The sequence below is a fragment of the Taudactylus pleione genome, unplaced genomic scaffold, assembly GCF_031769625.1.
Source record: "Taudactylus pleione unplaced genomic scaffold, aTauple2 ptg000109l, whole genome shotgun sequence".
Taxonomy (NCBI): Eukaryota; Metazoa; Chordata; class Amphibia; order Anura; family Myobatrachidae; genus Taudactylus; species Taudactylus pleione.
The window spans coordinates 2,411,554-2,429,649 of NW_028284511.1; the positions used below are offsets into that span (position 1 = coordinate 2,411,554).

General features: G+C 37.9%; 1 protein-coding gene across 1 annotated transcript in view; it reads left to right on the plus strand.

The window, feature by feature from the left end:
• The window catches only part of LOC148525216 (von Willebrand factor-like), a 265,846-nt gene that overhangs the window by 70,311 nt on the left and 177,439 nt on the right, over window positions 1-18,096 (plus strand). The window contains exon 4 of the mRNA XM_088471026.1: window positions 7,108-7,139. Within this exon, the coding sequence (XP_088327152.1) occupies window positions 7,108-7,139 (32 nt within the window). The remainder of the gene's footprint in view (window positions 1-7,107; window positions 7,140-18,096) is intronic.

The following is an 18,096-nucleotide window of genomic DNA, read 5'->3' on the forward strand; positions in this document are numbered from 1 at the left end:
GAAGCATAGTTTATTCAAATTCAACACAATTAAAATTTACATAATTCCATCAAAAAAGCAGCATACCAGAATGTGTGGGGTGTAGAATAGCACACACCCAAATTGGCATGAAAGTGGGGTACTGACAGTGGCCTCCCGGGTATTTGGTCTCTGTGGTCCCCCTGGTTATGTGTCCAATACTCTCTTCCCACACAATGTCTCCTGGTATTATCTGCTCCTTCTGTGAACTCACCAATGCATTTCTGCTCCTATAGAGCTTTTATCAAGGTGTGAGTTCTATGCTAACCTTCTCTCGTATATATACCCTATACACATACCTCATTGGTTCATTAAAAAAATATCTTGTTTGATTAATCTTTAAACTTCAATAATCATCATGCTGATACAACATCGTTGCTTACCCATATCTGTCTCGATTCATATACAGTTAATATCTTGCAAATATATCCATATTTAACTTCAAATTGTGCTCTAATACAAAAAAAAATATATATATATATATATATATATATATCGGCATGCATTCCATCTCATGGAACGCATGCTACTTCTGGTTCCGGACTATAAATAAACAGTATATATTGGCTTGCGTTCCACTGCGTGGAATGCATGCTCCTTTCGGTTCTGGTCTCCGGACTATGTGCGGCCATCCTATAGGGCACCTCCCCTCTTATCTTAACATCAAAGCGGAAGTACCTCCGCTAACATCAGGTCACATGATCAGGGATCTCTTAAGGGCAAGGGAGTACCTTAACCCCGGCCCACACAGTGTCCCACGATCTTACTTCCGGGTGATCTCACATGGTCTCCAAAGGTTCCACCTTCAATATCATCAATGGGTGGTCTCCCTAAATGTAAAGACACGCCCTCCATTGTCAACTTTCATACAGTACTAGGATACATAAATACCAAAATACATACATTACTAGGTAAATTATATAAATAATTAAAATAAGTATAAAAAGATCCAGTAAATGTTAAAAACAGTGAATGTTAAAAACATAAATATATAATATTAATAATGAAATAGGTACCAATAAAATACTTTCATAGGAACCATTTTAATTCAAAGTCCAATTTTAACCCTTTGGGAGCCAAAGAACCCATCTCATAGATCCACTTCATCTCTGTTTGGGCAAGAGTTTGGTCAACTCTTTTCTTTCGCCAATGACTTTGACACAATTGTATACCTATTACATATTTTAACGATTTACAGCATCTATTGTAGCTATCCTTAAAGTGGTTAGATAGTGAATGATTTCCACTCCATTTCTGATATTGCGGAGATGTTTGGCCCATCTATCTTTTAAAGGCCTAGATGTACGCCCAATATACTGTAAACAGCATTCACATTCTATTACATAGATGCAATTTTTAGTGTTACACATAATAAAATCATGTATACGGTAGACCTTATTATTCATAGATGATTTGTTGACTATGGTTACGACACATTAAACATAAACCACATCTAAAAAAACCTTTTGTTTTATTCTCCCTGATCTTTTGGGAGGGATAGGGCTTTTCACTATTTTATTTTTCAGATTCTTCGCTCTCCTATACACAAACTGTGGTTTTTGTGGAATAACTGAATTCAGCATGGATCTCTTGTCAGGAGGTGCCAATGTTTCCTAATTACACTCTCCATATCCTTACATTGTTTATTGTATGTATAGATAAAGGGTAGACTGATATCATTATGTTTTTTATTTTTTTCCATCGGTTTTAACAATTCTGCTCTTTCTGTATTTGTTAAATTGGTAATATAGGTATTCAATATATTTTCTTCATACCCTTTTGATAAAATTTTTTTCTTTAACTCCTCTGCTTGGTTTTTAAACACCGTGACATCCGTACAATTTCTGCAAATTCTCCTGATTTGCCCTTTTGGCCCTTTTTTAATCCACACTGGGTGTTGATTACTCTTTGTTGATAGGTAGGAGTTACTATCAGTAGGTTTAAAATATGATTTTGTTTTTAATAATCCCTGCTCGATATATAAGGTCAAATCAAGGAAATTAACTTCTTTCTTACTTGCTTGAAATGTAAGATTAATATTAAAATTATTGTCATTCAACTTTTTACAGAAAAGCTCCAAATCTAAATCACTTCCATCCCAAATAAATATAATATCATCGATAAAACAGTACCACATCTTAATATTTTTTAAAAAATCATTATTGGTCCATACATTTAGGTCCTCCCATTGACCCATAATTTTATTCACGTATGAAGGGGCAAATCGTGTGCCCATTGCAGTTCCTTTGCATTGTTGGTAACATTATTCATAGTACCAAAAAAAGTTATTATTCAAAATAAAATGGATGCCATCTAAAATAAATTGGTTCTTCTTTTCTTCTAAACAGCTTCTACCCAAATAATTTTCCACTGCCTTAATACCTTTTGAATGCTCTATTACGGTATACAGACTGCTAACATCAGTGGTGATTAAAATGAAATTTTCTTCCCACGTGATCTACTTTAATTTATCTAGCACATCTATAGTGTCTATAACATAGGATTTCACTTTCATTACCTCTGGTTGGAGGAAATGATAAATGAAATGTGAAAAATTCACTGTAATGCAACCTGTTCCAGCCACTATTGGTCACCCCAGGGGGGTTGTTTTGATCTTTATGGATTTTTGGGAGTATGTAGAAGACTGGTAAACTTGGGTCCTCTACATTCAAATTTGTTCTTCCTTGTCTGTAATTACACCCTCTATTTTATACTTAGTTAACAGATTTTTTAGTTCTTTCTCAATCCGTTCGCTTGGGTTACTCCTCAGCATGATATAGATCTGTTTATCCTCCAATTGCCGTGATACTTCTTTCTCATAATTTTCCCTGTCCATAATGATAATGCTCCCCCCCCTTATCCGCTGGTTTAATTATAATTTCATTATTTTGACTAAAATTAGAGATAGCTTCCCTTTCCTTTTTACTTATATTCTGTAATTTGTCCCATTTCATATCAATGTTCTCCATATCTGCTGATACCACTTTATTGAAGCTTTCCACAAAACACCCACGACTGAAGTGGGATTTAACACTGATTTCGGTTTAAAGGGATCCCTATCTAATGTAGTCTCTCCTTTTTGGCTAAGGAAATATCTTTTCAATGATAACTTCCTAGTAAATTTTTGAATGTCCAAGAATGTCTCGAATTTATTTAGTCTATTGTCGGGAGCGAATTTCAGTCCTTTCTTCAGGTCTGTATCCTCTTCATCTGATAGTATATGTTTGCTTAAATTGAAGATTTTTGAATCTGCTATAGCATTCATTTGATTTATCTCTTTATTCATTACATCTTTATTCATCTTTCTGGAGAGCCCCTTTCCTCTTTTCCCCCTTCTTTTTGTTTTTCTTTTAAAAATTAAAATCTTCTGGATCTCCTCCTGTTCCCTCCTAAAAAATCCTCATTATTAAAAGTTTTGAATCTATTCCTAGTGCTGGTCGGATAACAACCATCCATGTCTGAATTTATATGCCATTCATCTTTAATAAAAAATTAATTTCTTCTTGGTATCCTCCTAGTATTATCACGGCGATCCTTATCTCTTCTGTTATTCCAGTTCTGTCAGTACAGTCTTTCATTCCTGGAATATTGTTTTGATCTGTACCTATTTTTATATTCTACTGTTTGATGTCCTCTTCTATATTTCATCTGATTATCATCTCTTCTATCTATCCATGGACTATATTCACAAGAACACAAAGAATCATCCTTTTGTTTGTTTTTTTCTATTTTAGGGGAGTCTACCCAAATATCTTCAATTTCATTTTAATTTATAATGATATTATCCTCCTTTTCTAATTTATCTCTTCTATATTTTCTTTTTTTTCTCAAACTTATATCTTTCTCTTTTCTAACTATTCTTACTATCATCTCCCTTTCTAATTTCATATAGTCTTCCATTTCCCTAACAGGTGTCAGCATATTCGTATAAGTTTCTATCTGTTTTTCTAAATGTTCTAGATTTACTTTTCTCTCCTGGACTATTAACTCCATGAGAGAGAAGGAACAATTTTCTAATATCTTATTCCATTTCAAATAAAATTCCTCACTTTAATTTTCAGATGAAGGGTTTTTTCAATTTTTTAATCCTCTTGGTACCATTTTATCTACTACATATTTCTCTAAAGTAATGGTTTTCCACCAGACCTTACTCTCTTTTAATGACGTATGTTCTAGCTTTTTCATAATGTTATTAATTTCATCTATATAATTTCTCTTTCTTCTATCTCCTCATCTATGACTTGTTCAAATAGGGAATTAATCAATAATTTTAGTTGGTCTCTGTAACCCAGCATGGTGCAGCGAGTTTAAAAATGACACTTAAAACACTGTATGATATACAAATAGTAAAAACTTGTGCTCCAAATCCAAGTGGTGCTGCACTGAACGCGAGTATGGTCACTAACACCCTCTACAAACCAGAATTTTTTTTTAACAAAAGTACAAGACTTGCAGTCAATTGCACTTCTCTGGGGTACAGGGATTCCCAAAATACAGGAAATTCCAAGAAGCCGTTATCCATAGTAATATTCCAAAGTACTTTTATAAGAGACTAGATAGGAAGGGTAGTGAGGATCTCAAAGGAAAAGTAAAAAGGTAGGGAGAGATGGTAAGGAATGAAAAAAGGGGAAAAAAAAAGAGAACCAAACAAAATTAAAACAATACAATACAAGAAACAGCAATGAAAATCCCGTGACTGAGACTATGGAACATAAAACATAGTCCGAGATTTTAGTGAATGAGAATAAAATAGTACAGGTATATAGAATGATAACAATAATACCAAGATATATAGAAACAGTGATAGCAATTAATAGTCCCAAATAAGAAGAAAACCAACCATACAGCATGTGGAGAAAGAATACCTGTAAAATAGTTGGAGAGGTTGAACCTCAGGCAAAGGAAAACTGAGATATGTCTAAATGTAAGGTTCACCTGACAAAATCTGGAAAAGAACCTAGGGAAAGAAAAAAAAATGAACAGGAACAATAATAACAAACAGTCACCAGAACCTCAGATGTTGTCCACCTTATGTTGATCAGAAGCTTTCCTCGATCTATGCCTTGAATGTTGGACTGTCTGCCAAGAGGTGTCTGTTTCTGGGTGAGATGGTAAATCCAGTTTGGCCAGTGGATCTTTCCACTCAGGTGTCCCCATTGTGAGAAGGCCCAAGGTTGTGCAGAATGAGGGGAGTTCAGACAGAGTGTGGAGTAAGTGGGTTCTACCAGAGAATGTCACTTGAAGATGAAATGGGAAGCACCAACAGTATTTTAGCTAGCATTTGAGAAGTTCCTCTGTCAAGGGTCGTAGTGATTTCCAAAGTTGTAAAGTGTGCCAGGAAAGATCCTGGTAGATGTGGAAAGTGTCACCATTGAAGTCCACTCTGTCCAGTTGTCTGACCTTGCGCATTATCTCCTCTTTTTGGGAAAAGTAATGGAGTCTGTAAATTACTTCTCTCAGCCTGAGAGGGAGATCCGAGGGCACAGGGCCCAATGAGTCCTGTCAAAGATTATTTTGTTATTCAGGTCATTACTCAGGATCTCATTAAAAATCTTCAACAGGGCATCGATCATTTTGGAAGGCTGGACATCTTCAGGCAATCCCTTGGATGAGAATATTATTTTGTCTACCTCTGTTATCCAGATAGTATATACTGGATTTCAAAGTTTGGAATTTGCAGATTGAAAGGAGATGGTATTTGTATGTTAGATAGCGTGGTATCTGCAGATTCTTGACTCTCCTCCAAAGTAGTAATGATTATCAGAGAGCATAGACAACTTGCATTTAACAGACGCCATTTCTTGCCTTATTGTAGTTTGGAGATATTGTTTAGTTGGCAATGTTTTAATGTAAGTTAAACATTTTTAATCTAATTTCACACTTTAGATGAGGAATGAAGAAATGGGTCAACAATGGAGGAGGGACTTGGGGGGTTAGACGGAGTTGGAGAAGAATCAGAGGTGTCGAGGGTAGAGCCCCATTTGGAGGGTGTTGGTAGAAGAAAATGCTGCAGGTCTGATTGAGAAGCTTCATTCCTGGGACGCAAATCATCTTTTTTATTGGTAGCTTTCTAATCTTTACCCATATTGAAAGAGAATTATCTAATATAGGTGATGATCTAGGTGGGTAGAAATATTTTAGTGTAGAGATGTCATATAGAAGAGCCACAACCAAGCACAGACCACCAGAGGACAGAAATTAGGCAGCCATTAAAGAATGATCAAAAATATTTTCAACGAAGAAAAGTGCCAGGTATCAGACATCCCTAATATAAGGCTTACATTCTATGGAGGGCAAGTGATAGGGAATGCCTTAATATATTATTGTGGTATTCAATTAATAAGTGATGGTCCAAATGTAGCAATTTCAGAACTTATCAGTAGGAAGGAGCCAAACTGTCAGCAATGGATAGAGTTTTGTATAGTTGTAGAAACACTAAATAGAAAATAGAGCTATACAGCAATTTTGGTTTTCAACCATGATGGGGAGCCAAATTGTCAATAATAAAAATCTAAAGATGAATAGAGTGTTGTATAGCTGAGAAAAAGACACTAAATGGCCAGCAAAGCTGTATAGGTGAGCTTTATAAGACCATGTGAGAGAGACCCCTAATTAAAAGGGAGGTGTGTAAAGGAAATGGAACAACACAATTATTGTTAGTAGAGGGGCCTCAGCTGAGTGCAATAAATCCCCATGGGTATAATAGTTATTGAAAATAATGAACAATCTGGGAGAGTTATTATAAATTTGGACATTCCCATCACAAAAGGCACTGTTGGGATGTATGTAATGAAAGGTTCTCATATAGAGTAAAATGCAAACTTTTTCTTAGCTGATAACTGATTTACTAATAACTGACTTTGCTGTGCCATAAAAAAAAATTACTAATGATCAGCCTAGTACAGACAATTAAAAAGAAAATCTCACAGATGCCATCATTTCTATTTTACACATCATAACTTTTATTATTCAGTTGTAAATTTATTGTTTGTGTTTTACATCAAGAACATCAATGAATGACATCATACATGAAGATGCTGCAGCGATTTTCTTTGATTGTAACTTTCGTTTTCTGTTTTGTTTATATAGCTTGTATGACAGGAACTGGAGTACAATATCAGGTACGCTTTGTCATTATTGTTAAAATATTTATCGCTTATAAAAGATTATAAAAATACATTTATTGAAATATGTATAGCTTTTTATTTAATATTTGTTATTTAATGGTACAGTTAACATCTAACTCATGAAAGATGTATGCATGATTAGTGTAAAACAACACATTATAAAAAAATTGAGCATGGTTGGTGTAGTGGTAAGCATTAAAGCACTGAGGATTTTAGTCCAATTCCCACCAAGGCTGTGTGTGGAGTGTTTATGTTCTCTCTGTGTTTGTGCATGTTTCCTCCCACAATCCAAAAACATACTTGGGGCTAAATATATTAAGAATCGATATTGGTCGAGATGACAATCTCTGATGAGTTTAAGCAAGATTTTAATCTCACAAATTCACTAAAGGCAAACTCTGGTGAGTTTGGGAGAGGGTTTTCTCTTCTCGCTCGTAAAACTCTGGTGAGATCGCAAACTCAAATCTTATCACCATCAGGCAAGCACGGAAGTACTTTTCACCTAAAAGATACAGCTTGCAAATTTACCAAGAATCGGGATGACAATCTCAGGTGAGATGACAGCAAACTCTCTGCCAATTTGAAGTTTTAAACACTCACCTCAGGAACTGCGAGTTTGCCAGAAACATACACAGATCAGTGTGATTTGTGTATGTTTCTGTCTGTAAATATTAAAAATAGGGTTCATTTTTTTTTAAAAATGACGTAGGGCCCCCCCCAAAAGCCATAACCAGCCCCGGTTCCTAAAATTATGGGGTACAAAATGAGTAGGGTTCACAATAAGTTAGGAACCAGCACCAGGCTGCAGGGCCAGTCCTGGTTTTAAATATAGGAGAAAGAAAATTGTGTAGGGGTACCCCTATATTTAAAACCAGCATCGGATCCAAACCGCCCGGGGTGTAATGCCACAGCCAGGAGACCCTATTATACCGGGTCTCCACGGCCAAAGCACTCTCACCCCAAGCTGGTCAGGCCAAGGCGGCGATCTCAGGGGAGGTGGGGATGCCCCAAGAATGGGTCCCCCTTCTCCCGAAACCCCAGACTTGGTCTGAAGCCCAGGACTCTTCCCCGCACCCCTGGGATGTGGTTTTGGGGGTGTTAAAGTGTAAATAGAAGTAAACGATTGTATTTTACAGTGGAACTGCAGGTGCCAGCATGCCTGCCATTTGGCACTTGTGGAACTATAAGTGCCAGCCGGTGACCAGCACCTGTACCTCCACTATAAAAAAAATAGTTAAATAAAGACACAACACACACCGTAGATAGTATACACTTATTACACACCTACCTCAATCACACATACTTACCTGTACCAGCCGGTTAGTCCACTTGTCCCATGTAGAAATCCATTTGGATGTACCTGTAAAAATGATCCTATACTCACCACCATCCTGGTGCCACTCTCCGTAGCATCCAGGGTCTTGTCAAAACAAAAAAACGACTTACGCGAACCATGCCGAACATTTGTAAGTATATGCTGTTATATATACTTACACCTCGCAAAATGACAGATGACCAACATCATCTGTTATTTCTCATGGGCCGCTAGCCAATCAGTGGCCACTTTACATGTAGCTGCTGCTCATTGGCTGGTTCCACGTGGGTCCCAGAAAATGAGCGGCCACTACATGTAATGCGACTGCTGACTGGCTAGCAGCCCATGAGAAATAATAGTTGATTTTGCTCATCTGTCATTTTACGAGGTGTAAGTATATGTAACAGCATATACTTGAACATGTTCGGCATGGTTTGCGTAAGTCGTTTTTTTGTTTTTACAAGACCCTGGATGCTACAGAGAGCAGTGCCAGGATAGAGGTGAGTATAGGATCTTTTTTGCAGGTACATCCAAACAGATTTTTACATGGGACAAGTGGACCGACCCGCTGTTACAAGTAAGCATGTGTGATTAAGGTAGGTGTGTAAAAACTTTATACTGTCTGCGGTGTGTGTGTTGTGTCTTTATTTAACTATTTATTTTACAGTGGAGGTACAGGTGCCGGCTGCCTGCTGGCACTTGTAGTTCCACAAGTGCCAAAGGGCAGGCATGCTGGCACCTATAGTTCCACTGTAAAATTCAATAGTTTACTTCTATTTTACACTTTATTACCCCTGTACTCAGAGCCCAGGGTTGTGGGAAAGAGCCCCGGGCTTCAGACCAAGCCTGTGTTTTTGGGAGAGGGGGGACCTCTTCTTGGGGGGGTCTTCATCTCCCTTGAGATCCCCGGCTTGGCCTGACCAGCTTGGGGTGGGAATTCATTGGCCATGGAGACCCGATAATAGGGTCTCCTGGATGGTTAGTTTAGGGTCGGTGCTGGTTTTAACTATAGGGAGACCCCTACACTATTTTTTCCCCTATATATAAAACCAGGACTGGCCCTGCAACCTGGTTCTGGTTCCTAAATTATGGTGGAACCCTACTCATTTTATTCCCCATATTTTTTTTAAACCAGGACTGGCTGAGCAGTTGGGGGCTGGTTATGGCTTTTGGGGGAGGACAATACGTAATTTCTATTTTACTCAATTAACCCACTTTTTACAAGTACAACAAACAAGCAGCCTTCACATATCTCACTGATATGTGCAGTCTGCTAGCTCGGGAAAGATTTGCAGAGAGAAAACACGGCAATCTCGGGTGAGTAATCTCATCTAAACTTGCTACTCGGGGGAGATATCTCGACCTGCATCACCATCGGAAAACTCACTTTCACCTAAACTCACTTCTTAATAAATTTACGAGATGAAAAACATTAAAAGCAACCGAGATAGGGAGATGCAAATCGACATTAAAGAATACAAAACTCGACCTATTTCGATTCTTAGTAAATTTACCCCTAGAAGTTTAATTGGGTCTTGACACAATATTAACCCTAATGTATATGTATATGTGTGTACATATAGTATGTAATATAGATTGTAAATTACCTTGGTTAGGTAAACCTCTGCAGAATATGTATGTGCTATATAAATAACGTAATATATAAAATACTTTATAAACACAGCGAATGAAAGTTTGCAGGCTGCATTAAAAAAAGGTTGGTGCTGTAAGCAGTAATAAAACACAGCTAGGTGCAGGGGTGTTTTTAGAGAGGAGGGAGCCCGTGTGCATCCCCCGACTGACGCGGCTGGCCAGCCACCACAGAATCAATAGACTCTGGGCACTAGAGTGTGCCCGGATACTATTGAGCATGCGCAGATCGTCGGGGAAATGGCGAGGTACCATTCTCCCAGCAATTTCCTCACAGCGCATGCACAAAACACTGAAAAAAATCGTAGCGGCTGCAATTTTCCGGCATTACAGAAGCAATGGGAGACCTGACACGGAACCTCGGAGAGGTAAGTTTCACATAATATGGGTGCAGGGTGTGTGGTGCATCGCACATCCTGCACCTATTATATATATGCCCCTGGCTAGGTGACATAGTGCCAAATCAAGATAATTAATGGTTTGGAACTTAAAAAGGTAATAAATAAAATATGCAATACTTTTACTTATAATAAAAAAAAATATATACTGTATTTTGTAATAACTAGAATTTATAATTAAATGCATGTATGTGGACAATGATGTGCTTAACCATCATTGTTATAAGCAATCTTATGTAAGTCTTGCAGCTGCACAGTCGAAATGAGGGTAGGCCTCACCCAACCCCCTCAGTACTTTTGACTGCTAGACTGATATACATAGCCCAGCTCCCTCTCCCCCAAGCCAGTAAATGTCATTGATAGTTTAATGAAGCGTGCATGCCTGCTGTATATGCACCTCCTCCCCCATGGCAGACTTTGACTGAGAAAGAAACATGTTAAGGGTGTCTCTGGACTGGTCTGCATACAGTACTTGCTCTCTAAACATTGTAGGAGACAAGACCGTGTTTAGCTCTGACAGTATGCATTGGACTCTGAGCCCGGTCTCCCAGAAGAGGCACTGTTGGGATGTATGTAATGAAAAGAATAAAGTTCTCATATAGAGTAAAATGCAGACTTTTTCTTAGCTGATGACTAGTTTACTAATAACTGCCTTTGCTGTGTCATAAAAACAATTGCTAATGATCAGCCTAGTACAGACAATTAAAAAAAAAAATCTCACAGAATTGTCAATCTCACCGCCACAGAAGGGTTTAATATATACACAAGAAGGGTTTAATCTATACACCATTTTATATATTAAATACTATTTATCATATCAGTGTATTGGTTGTATCCTTTGTGTCCAGCATAGGCCCTAGACGCCTTCCCTTTTTTTTCGAGTCCTTAAATTGAGCCCTTGAGGTAGAGTCTAGCTTTCTATCTGGGATCTAAATTTAAGAGCATCCAGTAAGAAGTACACTCCAAGATCCATTCGCCCCTTGAAGCTCTTTTTTAGATTACCTGTAGCCTTTAGACTAAAAATGCTTCTTAACCTACAAGATCCTAATGTATTTCACATCTCCTTGCACAAGCCATGCATCATTAATTGTTTTACTTCCTCTAAAAGTCCACCTTTGGCATTTATTCTTGAATAGCAAGATGCAGGGGAGTATCTATAATGGGTGCAGGGTGTTTCCATTGCACACGGACCCCAGGGTCCAGGGGTGCCCCACACCACACACTCTGCACCCATACTTTTTAACACTTACTTCTTACTTCATTTTGGCTTCAGATGCGCTACACAAACTCCTGGAAAATGGCCGCCATGGCCATTTTCCTGACATTCTGCCCATGTGCAGTAGGGAAATCGCGTACTGCACATGCGCATGGCTTTATTCATATAGAAATGTGAATGCTGTCTTCTATATTTCAATCTCACTCTGGGTGAAGTAAGCCTCTAGATTATTAGATCACTAATTTGCTCCAGAAATTGTATTTCCATGTTTCATGTGCTTTGTTTATGACACTCCATTGTATTATCCCTGTGTCTTATTTGACTATTCTTAGTTTTAACCCCTAACAGCCTGCAATGCTATAAACCACTGCTGGAGATTGCAACCTGTGCACTGGGTAAAATAAAGTCCAAAACATTTTGTTTGGAGATCCTGATGAAAACAGGACTGTTTTAGAGTCTGCACATTTGATACTGGTAGCTCAAATGTTAGTTGATGTTTAACAATCCATGAGTAATGCTCAACTATCATATATATGCCCGGTAATTGGTCTGTTTCTAATAATGTGGTTGAGGTGTGGTAACCTCTATTCTTTAGCACCTCCCATGCTAGTCTTTCCCATTACAATTTCTCTTATTTGTCTAACTTGAATGTTTACTTCCTCAATTACCTCATCTTCAGCAGCTTTAGGACACTTTATATCGGCCCACTCTTGTTTTCCACCAAAACCTATAGTTCGGATACTTTTTTCCAGTATCTTCATAGATACATAGAATTTGATGGCATATAAGAACTTGACCCATCTTGTCTGCTCCTTTTATTAACCTTATGGTAACCTCAAACCCTTATGTGATCCTTAGTTATTTGTAAGGATATTCTTATGTCTATTCCAAGCATGTTTAAATTGCTCTACTATATTGCCATCTTTGAGGACGTTTCCTCAAATTTTCCCTGAACCTACTTCCATCCAATTTCAGTGCATGTCCCTGTGTTCGAATACTCCTCTGCCTTTGAATAATGTTTCCCTCCTGTATCTTTTTAAAACAGTTGATATATTTCAAAGTTTATGTCATGTCCTCCATTTCCCTTCCCTGCTCCAAACTATACATATTAAGCTCTTCTTGGTAAGTTTTTTTATGTAGGCCATGCACCATTTTAGTTGCCCTTCTTTGTATAGTCTCTAATATTTATATCCTTCTGTAGATATGGCCTCCAAAACTGAGCACAGACTTCTAGATGAGGCCATACCTATGCCCTATACAGTGGATTTATTACTTCTTTCTGCTATTGATTTCTCTCCCTATGCAACCCAGCACATGTCTTGTCTTTCTCATTGCTTTGTTACATTGCTTATCTGCATTTAAATCACCTGAAACAGTGACTCCTAGATTCTTTTCCTCCTATGTAGTTTCCATTATAGTGTTGTTTATGCTATATTTAGCTTTTCAGTTTTTGTGACTCGGAGTCACTGCCTGATCTCTGACTCCTTTAATCCATCATAATCTGGCTGGTTACACATTCAAGATACTTAGATAATTCTATATTGATCTCATAAATTTTCCATGAACAGAGTTGAGAAAGAGTCAAGACACTGGATGCAGTTGACTGTTGACTGTCAGTGGCATCTAAATTCCCCATCTGCCCACATATTAAAGATATTACTTAAAAAACCCTGTACAGATAGAATAGTGTTCCAATCAGACTCCATTAAATGATTTATTTGTTTCCTTTCTCTGCTGTAAAAGCTGCCAGGACTTGGTATTGTTTTTTCACATCTGGAGGTCTTGTCTATCCACAGATTCTGTGCTGAGGTTTGCTTTCTTCTAGTCTCCCCAGTAGATTTCAATCTATTTCTCCATCCTAAACATGTTGTACTCTTCCTGGATCTAAATAAACTTGATAAACATGTACTAATTTTGGCCAATATCCTATTTACTTTCTTTAGAAGGTCCTAGAATGCTTTGGTAAAATATGTGTACAAAATATAACTGTTGATATTATCACACAAGAGTCCTCCATCTTGCTACATAAAGTATGGGGTCCCTGGACTCAGTTTAATAATCTCCATTCTCTTTAATTTCAAAATGAATCCCCCTTCCAGTCATGCACACACTTTGAGTGATTTCTCCCATTAATGTCAAAGTGTTCTGCCCAAGAGGTCTACACCCTATCCTCCCTCTTCTTCTCACCCCACCTCGAAAAGTTTGTTAAAAACCTGTCATCAACTGTTCTCTGCTTATTGCTTGCCTTGCTGCTCTTTTCTCTGTATATTTTTGCTCTTTACACAGGACTATTAATTGCCTATTGTGTTGTCTGTATTTACTTGATGTCTTCAATCAATTTAAAAAACAAAAAACAAAAAGCAAAACAGGTCCTACAGTATGCATGGTTCCCTCTGTCAGAGTAAACATACTGTACAGTACATCCTTAAAAATCATGTTTCAACTGTCTGACCATTGAAGGCAGTTCTGCTATTGCTTGGAAAGATCAGTCCCTGGATGAAAACATTCTTCCTTAGGGATCATTATAAAATCTATAAGAAACTCTTATGGATCTTTTGTCCTTATAAAAGAATATTTTCACATTGTGCTTCAGCTGAGACACCATATATTTGAAAGCTGTGTGAACCCCATCTCTCCCGCAGTGTTAATTTTGTTGACAAAAATTTTGACTAAAAGTAATCATTGACAGCATTTTTTTGAGGACTAAATTGTAATGATAACGATAATTTAAATGTTATAATAACAAAAATTTCGATGAAATCTATGTTCAATTTGAAATAAGTGACTAAGACTAAAACTAAATTTAAAATCCTTGTCAAAATTACTACTGTTTCTACATATACTACTTTCTATTTTTGAAGTAGTGTTATTTTACATTTTTAAAGAACAAGTAAGTGTTCTAGATATTTGCAGAAAATAAATATGACCTGTGAAGGAATATAATTCTGTTTTGCACTTGTTCTAACAATTTAAGGCATTAATTTATATATGATATATTTCACTCAGCCTACTGAGCCTAGATTACTAAAGGTGATTCAAGTTCTTAAGGAATATTTAGAGAAAAGATCTTCAGTAAAATCCATTACAGTAACATTATACTTTTTGCAATAATTATGACTAAAACATTCACTGAAATGAAATAAAAATGCACACTGAGATCCACTGACTAAATCATAACTAAAACAAAGCAAAAAAAGACTAAAATGTGACTTTAAACCAACTAAACTTTTAAATAAGCGACTAAGACTAAAACTAAATTTAAAATCCTTGTCAAAATTAAAATTAACAATGCCTTAACTAGGGGTGTGCGAGCGGTGCCACTGCACAGAGTGCAGGGCTCTGTGGGCGGCACCGTAGCTACCCCCACGGCCCCTGCATCTGGCAATCAGGGTGCCTGGAATGGCACCCTGCAACCAGAATCGCTATGACACTGCAGCCCATATGCTCTCTCCATCCTGCCCAGTCCCAACTCCTTCTCCCATGCGGCTCTCCTCCTTACCCCACCCATGCCCTCCACTTTCAGTTCACACACAAATTATGCCAAGGAAAGAGGTCTGCCTCCAGCTGCCAGAGCAGTGGCACTGGGCCATCCTCAGCACTCTCATCCAGACACCACCGTCCGGGAGCCAAGTGCTAGGATAGGTAGCTGGAGGTGAGTGTACCCTCATTCCCTGCACACCAGAGCTGTACTGGCACTTTGTGCAGAGAGTGAGGGGTGTGAAGTTTATTTAGAGGTCCAGAGGAGTATGCTTAATGTTCAATTGTGGCTGTGCTGGTAACCTGCCTGGGTGTACTGCCTCCTGGGTGGTGTCTGAGGTAGTGGAGTGCTGTGTGTACGTGTATGTGTCTGTGGACGTGTGTTGTGTAGTGCATATTAGTGTAGTGTGTTTTACTATGTAGTGTACTTGGTAACACCTGAAGTGTTGCCTTCACCCTTACCCAAGCCTTGTGAAAAGGAAGACACTGGAACCTCCGCTGAAGTCTTTTCCATATTCCCTCATCCCTACTCTCCTCTCAGTCTGCAGGGCACATAATCTGTATTTCTGGAAATAGCTCTGTCACTGGCCCCATATCACCCATATATGAGAAAACTATGTTCCGTCTGGAGATAATGGTCATGGAACCATTATCTCCAGACTATTTAATTACACCCTTTCCCCACAAAGGTATCTGGTTGTTTGATTGACCTAACTGAGATCGACAATACATACATCGACCACAGTACATCGACTCCAACTAGTTTGACAGGAACAACTGCTCGACAAGCCATAGATCGACCAGACCCCCAGATCTACTGCCTGAAGATCCACACTGACATGAGCTTGACACAACATTTGATCGAAACAAAGCAGATCGACTATATGCAGATCCGACAACAAACAAGACAGACAGACTAATAGATCAAAGCCAAAAAAGTAGACAGTGACTAGATTGACCTATCAAAGATCAATGAGTTCAAGATTGAAGCCAAATAGGTTGACAGTTAATAGGGGAGCACAGGGGAGGGGTTTGATGAAGATGTGAACTGCAGAGCATGGGGGTGCCCAGCAATTAGGGACAAGGCCTGCAAGATGTACATTGGGGTTAGCATTGCCAGGAGCGATTGCATCTATGAAAGGGCTGGCTGTGACCTGTTGTTCCACAGTTGAAAATACCATTGTGGATGCGCTATTAGCGGGCAGCATGTAGGAGATGTATACCTTTTTGTATTGTCTAAAAGTAATGTCGATCTTTTATCTGTCGATCTATTCACTGTCGACCTAGTAAGCATCAATCTTGGATTAGTTGATCTTTTATCTGTCGATCTATTAACTGTCAATCTTTTATCTGTTGATCTATTATCTGTTGATCTATTTTATTTTGATCTGTTATGTCTATTTGTGTGGTGTCGATCTATTAACTGTCAATCTATTATTTGTCTACCTATTTGGTTTCAAACTTGGAACATTGTCTAACTATTAGTTGTCAATCTATGTTGTGTCGCCCTTATATACCTTTCGATCTTACATATTCTATATATAACATATCGATCTAATGTCCTGTTCGACTATATTACTGTCTGACTATTGTTCCTGTCAATCTATACTTTGTCTATCTAAACTACATGTCAAACTAATGTGGTCGACCATTTCATGGTCGAACAAGTTGTGTCCGATATAATAATCCACACCCCCACACCAGAGCACATCCCTTTTTTTGTTTGGCAACATGCCGCCTAATGTCACAATTTAAAAAAAGGGGGTGTGGGGGCGTCAATGCTCTTTCTGGCACACAAAATGTCTAGTTACATCTCTGAAAATAAACACTGCTATCCTCAATCAGCAGAAAAATATTTGTGCTGAGAGACCACAATCCTGAATTTAGGGTGGTCCTGCTGAGATATATGAATACCGTCAATATTGACAAACATTTAGTTATTCACAGTGCATGATCTTACTATTTTGCTTCATTCAACATCTGAATAGGGGAAGAGGGACCTGAAAAGATCTCTTTTCGCAACCTGCACCTCCTCCCCATCTTCCCAGAGGATGGAAACAAGTATTTGAGAACTTTCTCCATCTGAAGATGGTGCCAATTCCTGACAACAAGATCAAAACTTTGTTCTTTGTTTTTTTTTTTAAGCTTGATGAATCTAGATCCTCACACTATTGTATAGGGATGGCGTGTCACATTGGCACCGATAGGAAATTAAGGGATAATGAATTGCCTTTGGCCCCCTAAACAGAGCAATAATAGCTATTGACTCCTGCAAACAAGAGAGCTATTGACATTAACACAAAAGAACTGGAGACACTTTACAGAACAAACAGATCCAAAAGGTAAACAAATGTATTCTTTAAGTTATTGAGATCATTGTACAAGGATAATTGATAAAATTTCCCAAAGGAGAATAACACTGGTATACAAAAGAAATGTCACCACTAAGGAAGGATGTCTGACTCCTTATTTCCACAGCTCTGACAGCAAGCAGACACAACACCTGCACTGTTGCACCGTGAAACCATTACTATATATCCTACTTTATCCTCATTGTGAGGGACTATTGGAGATTGATCCAGATTTTTTTTAAATGTATTTTAATATATTCATCTATTTAATTTATTTATTTATTAACAGTTTCTTATATAGCGCAGCATATTCCGTTGTGCTTTACAATTGTAAACATTAATAGAACAAAACTGGGTAATAACAGACAGATATATAGGTAGGAAGGCCCTGCTCGCAAGCTTACAATCTATATCAATTTATCCAGGAGTTCAACATAGGAAGTAAAGTGTATAAGTATTTCCATTTGGACTTATTTTTTTCTTGACATGTTATCTACATTAAATGATACAGAAGGTCAGGAATACACCCGCAGAATTTTCTACT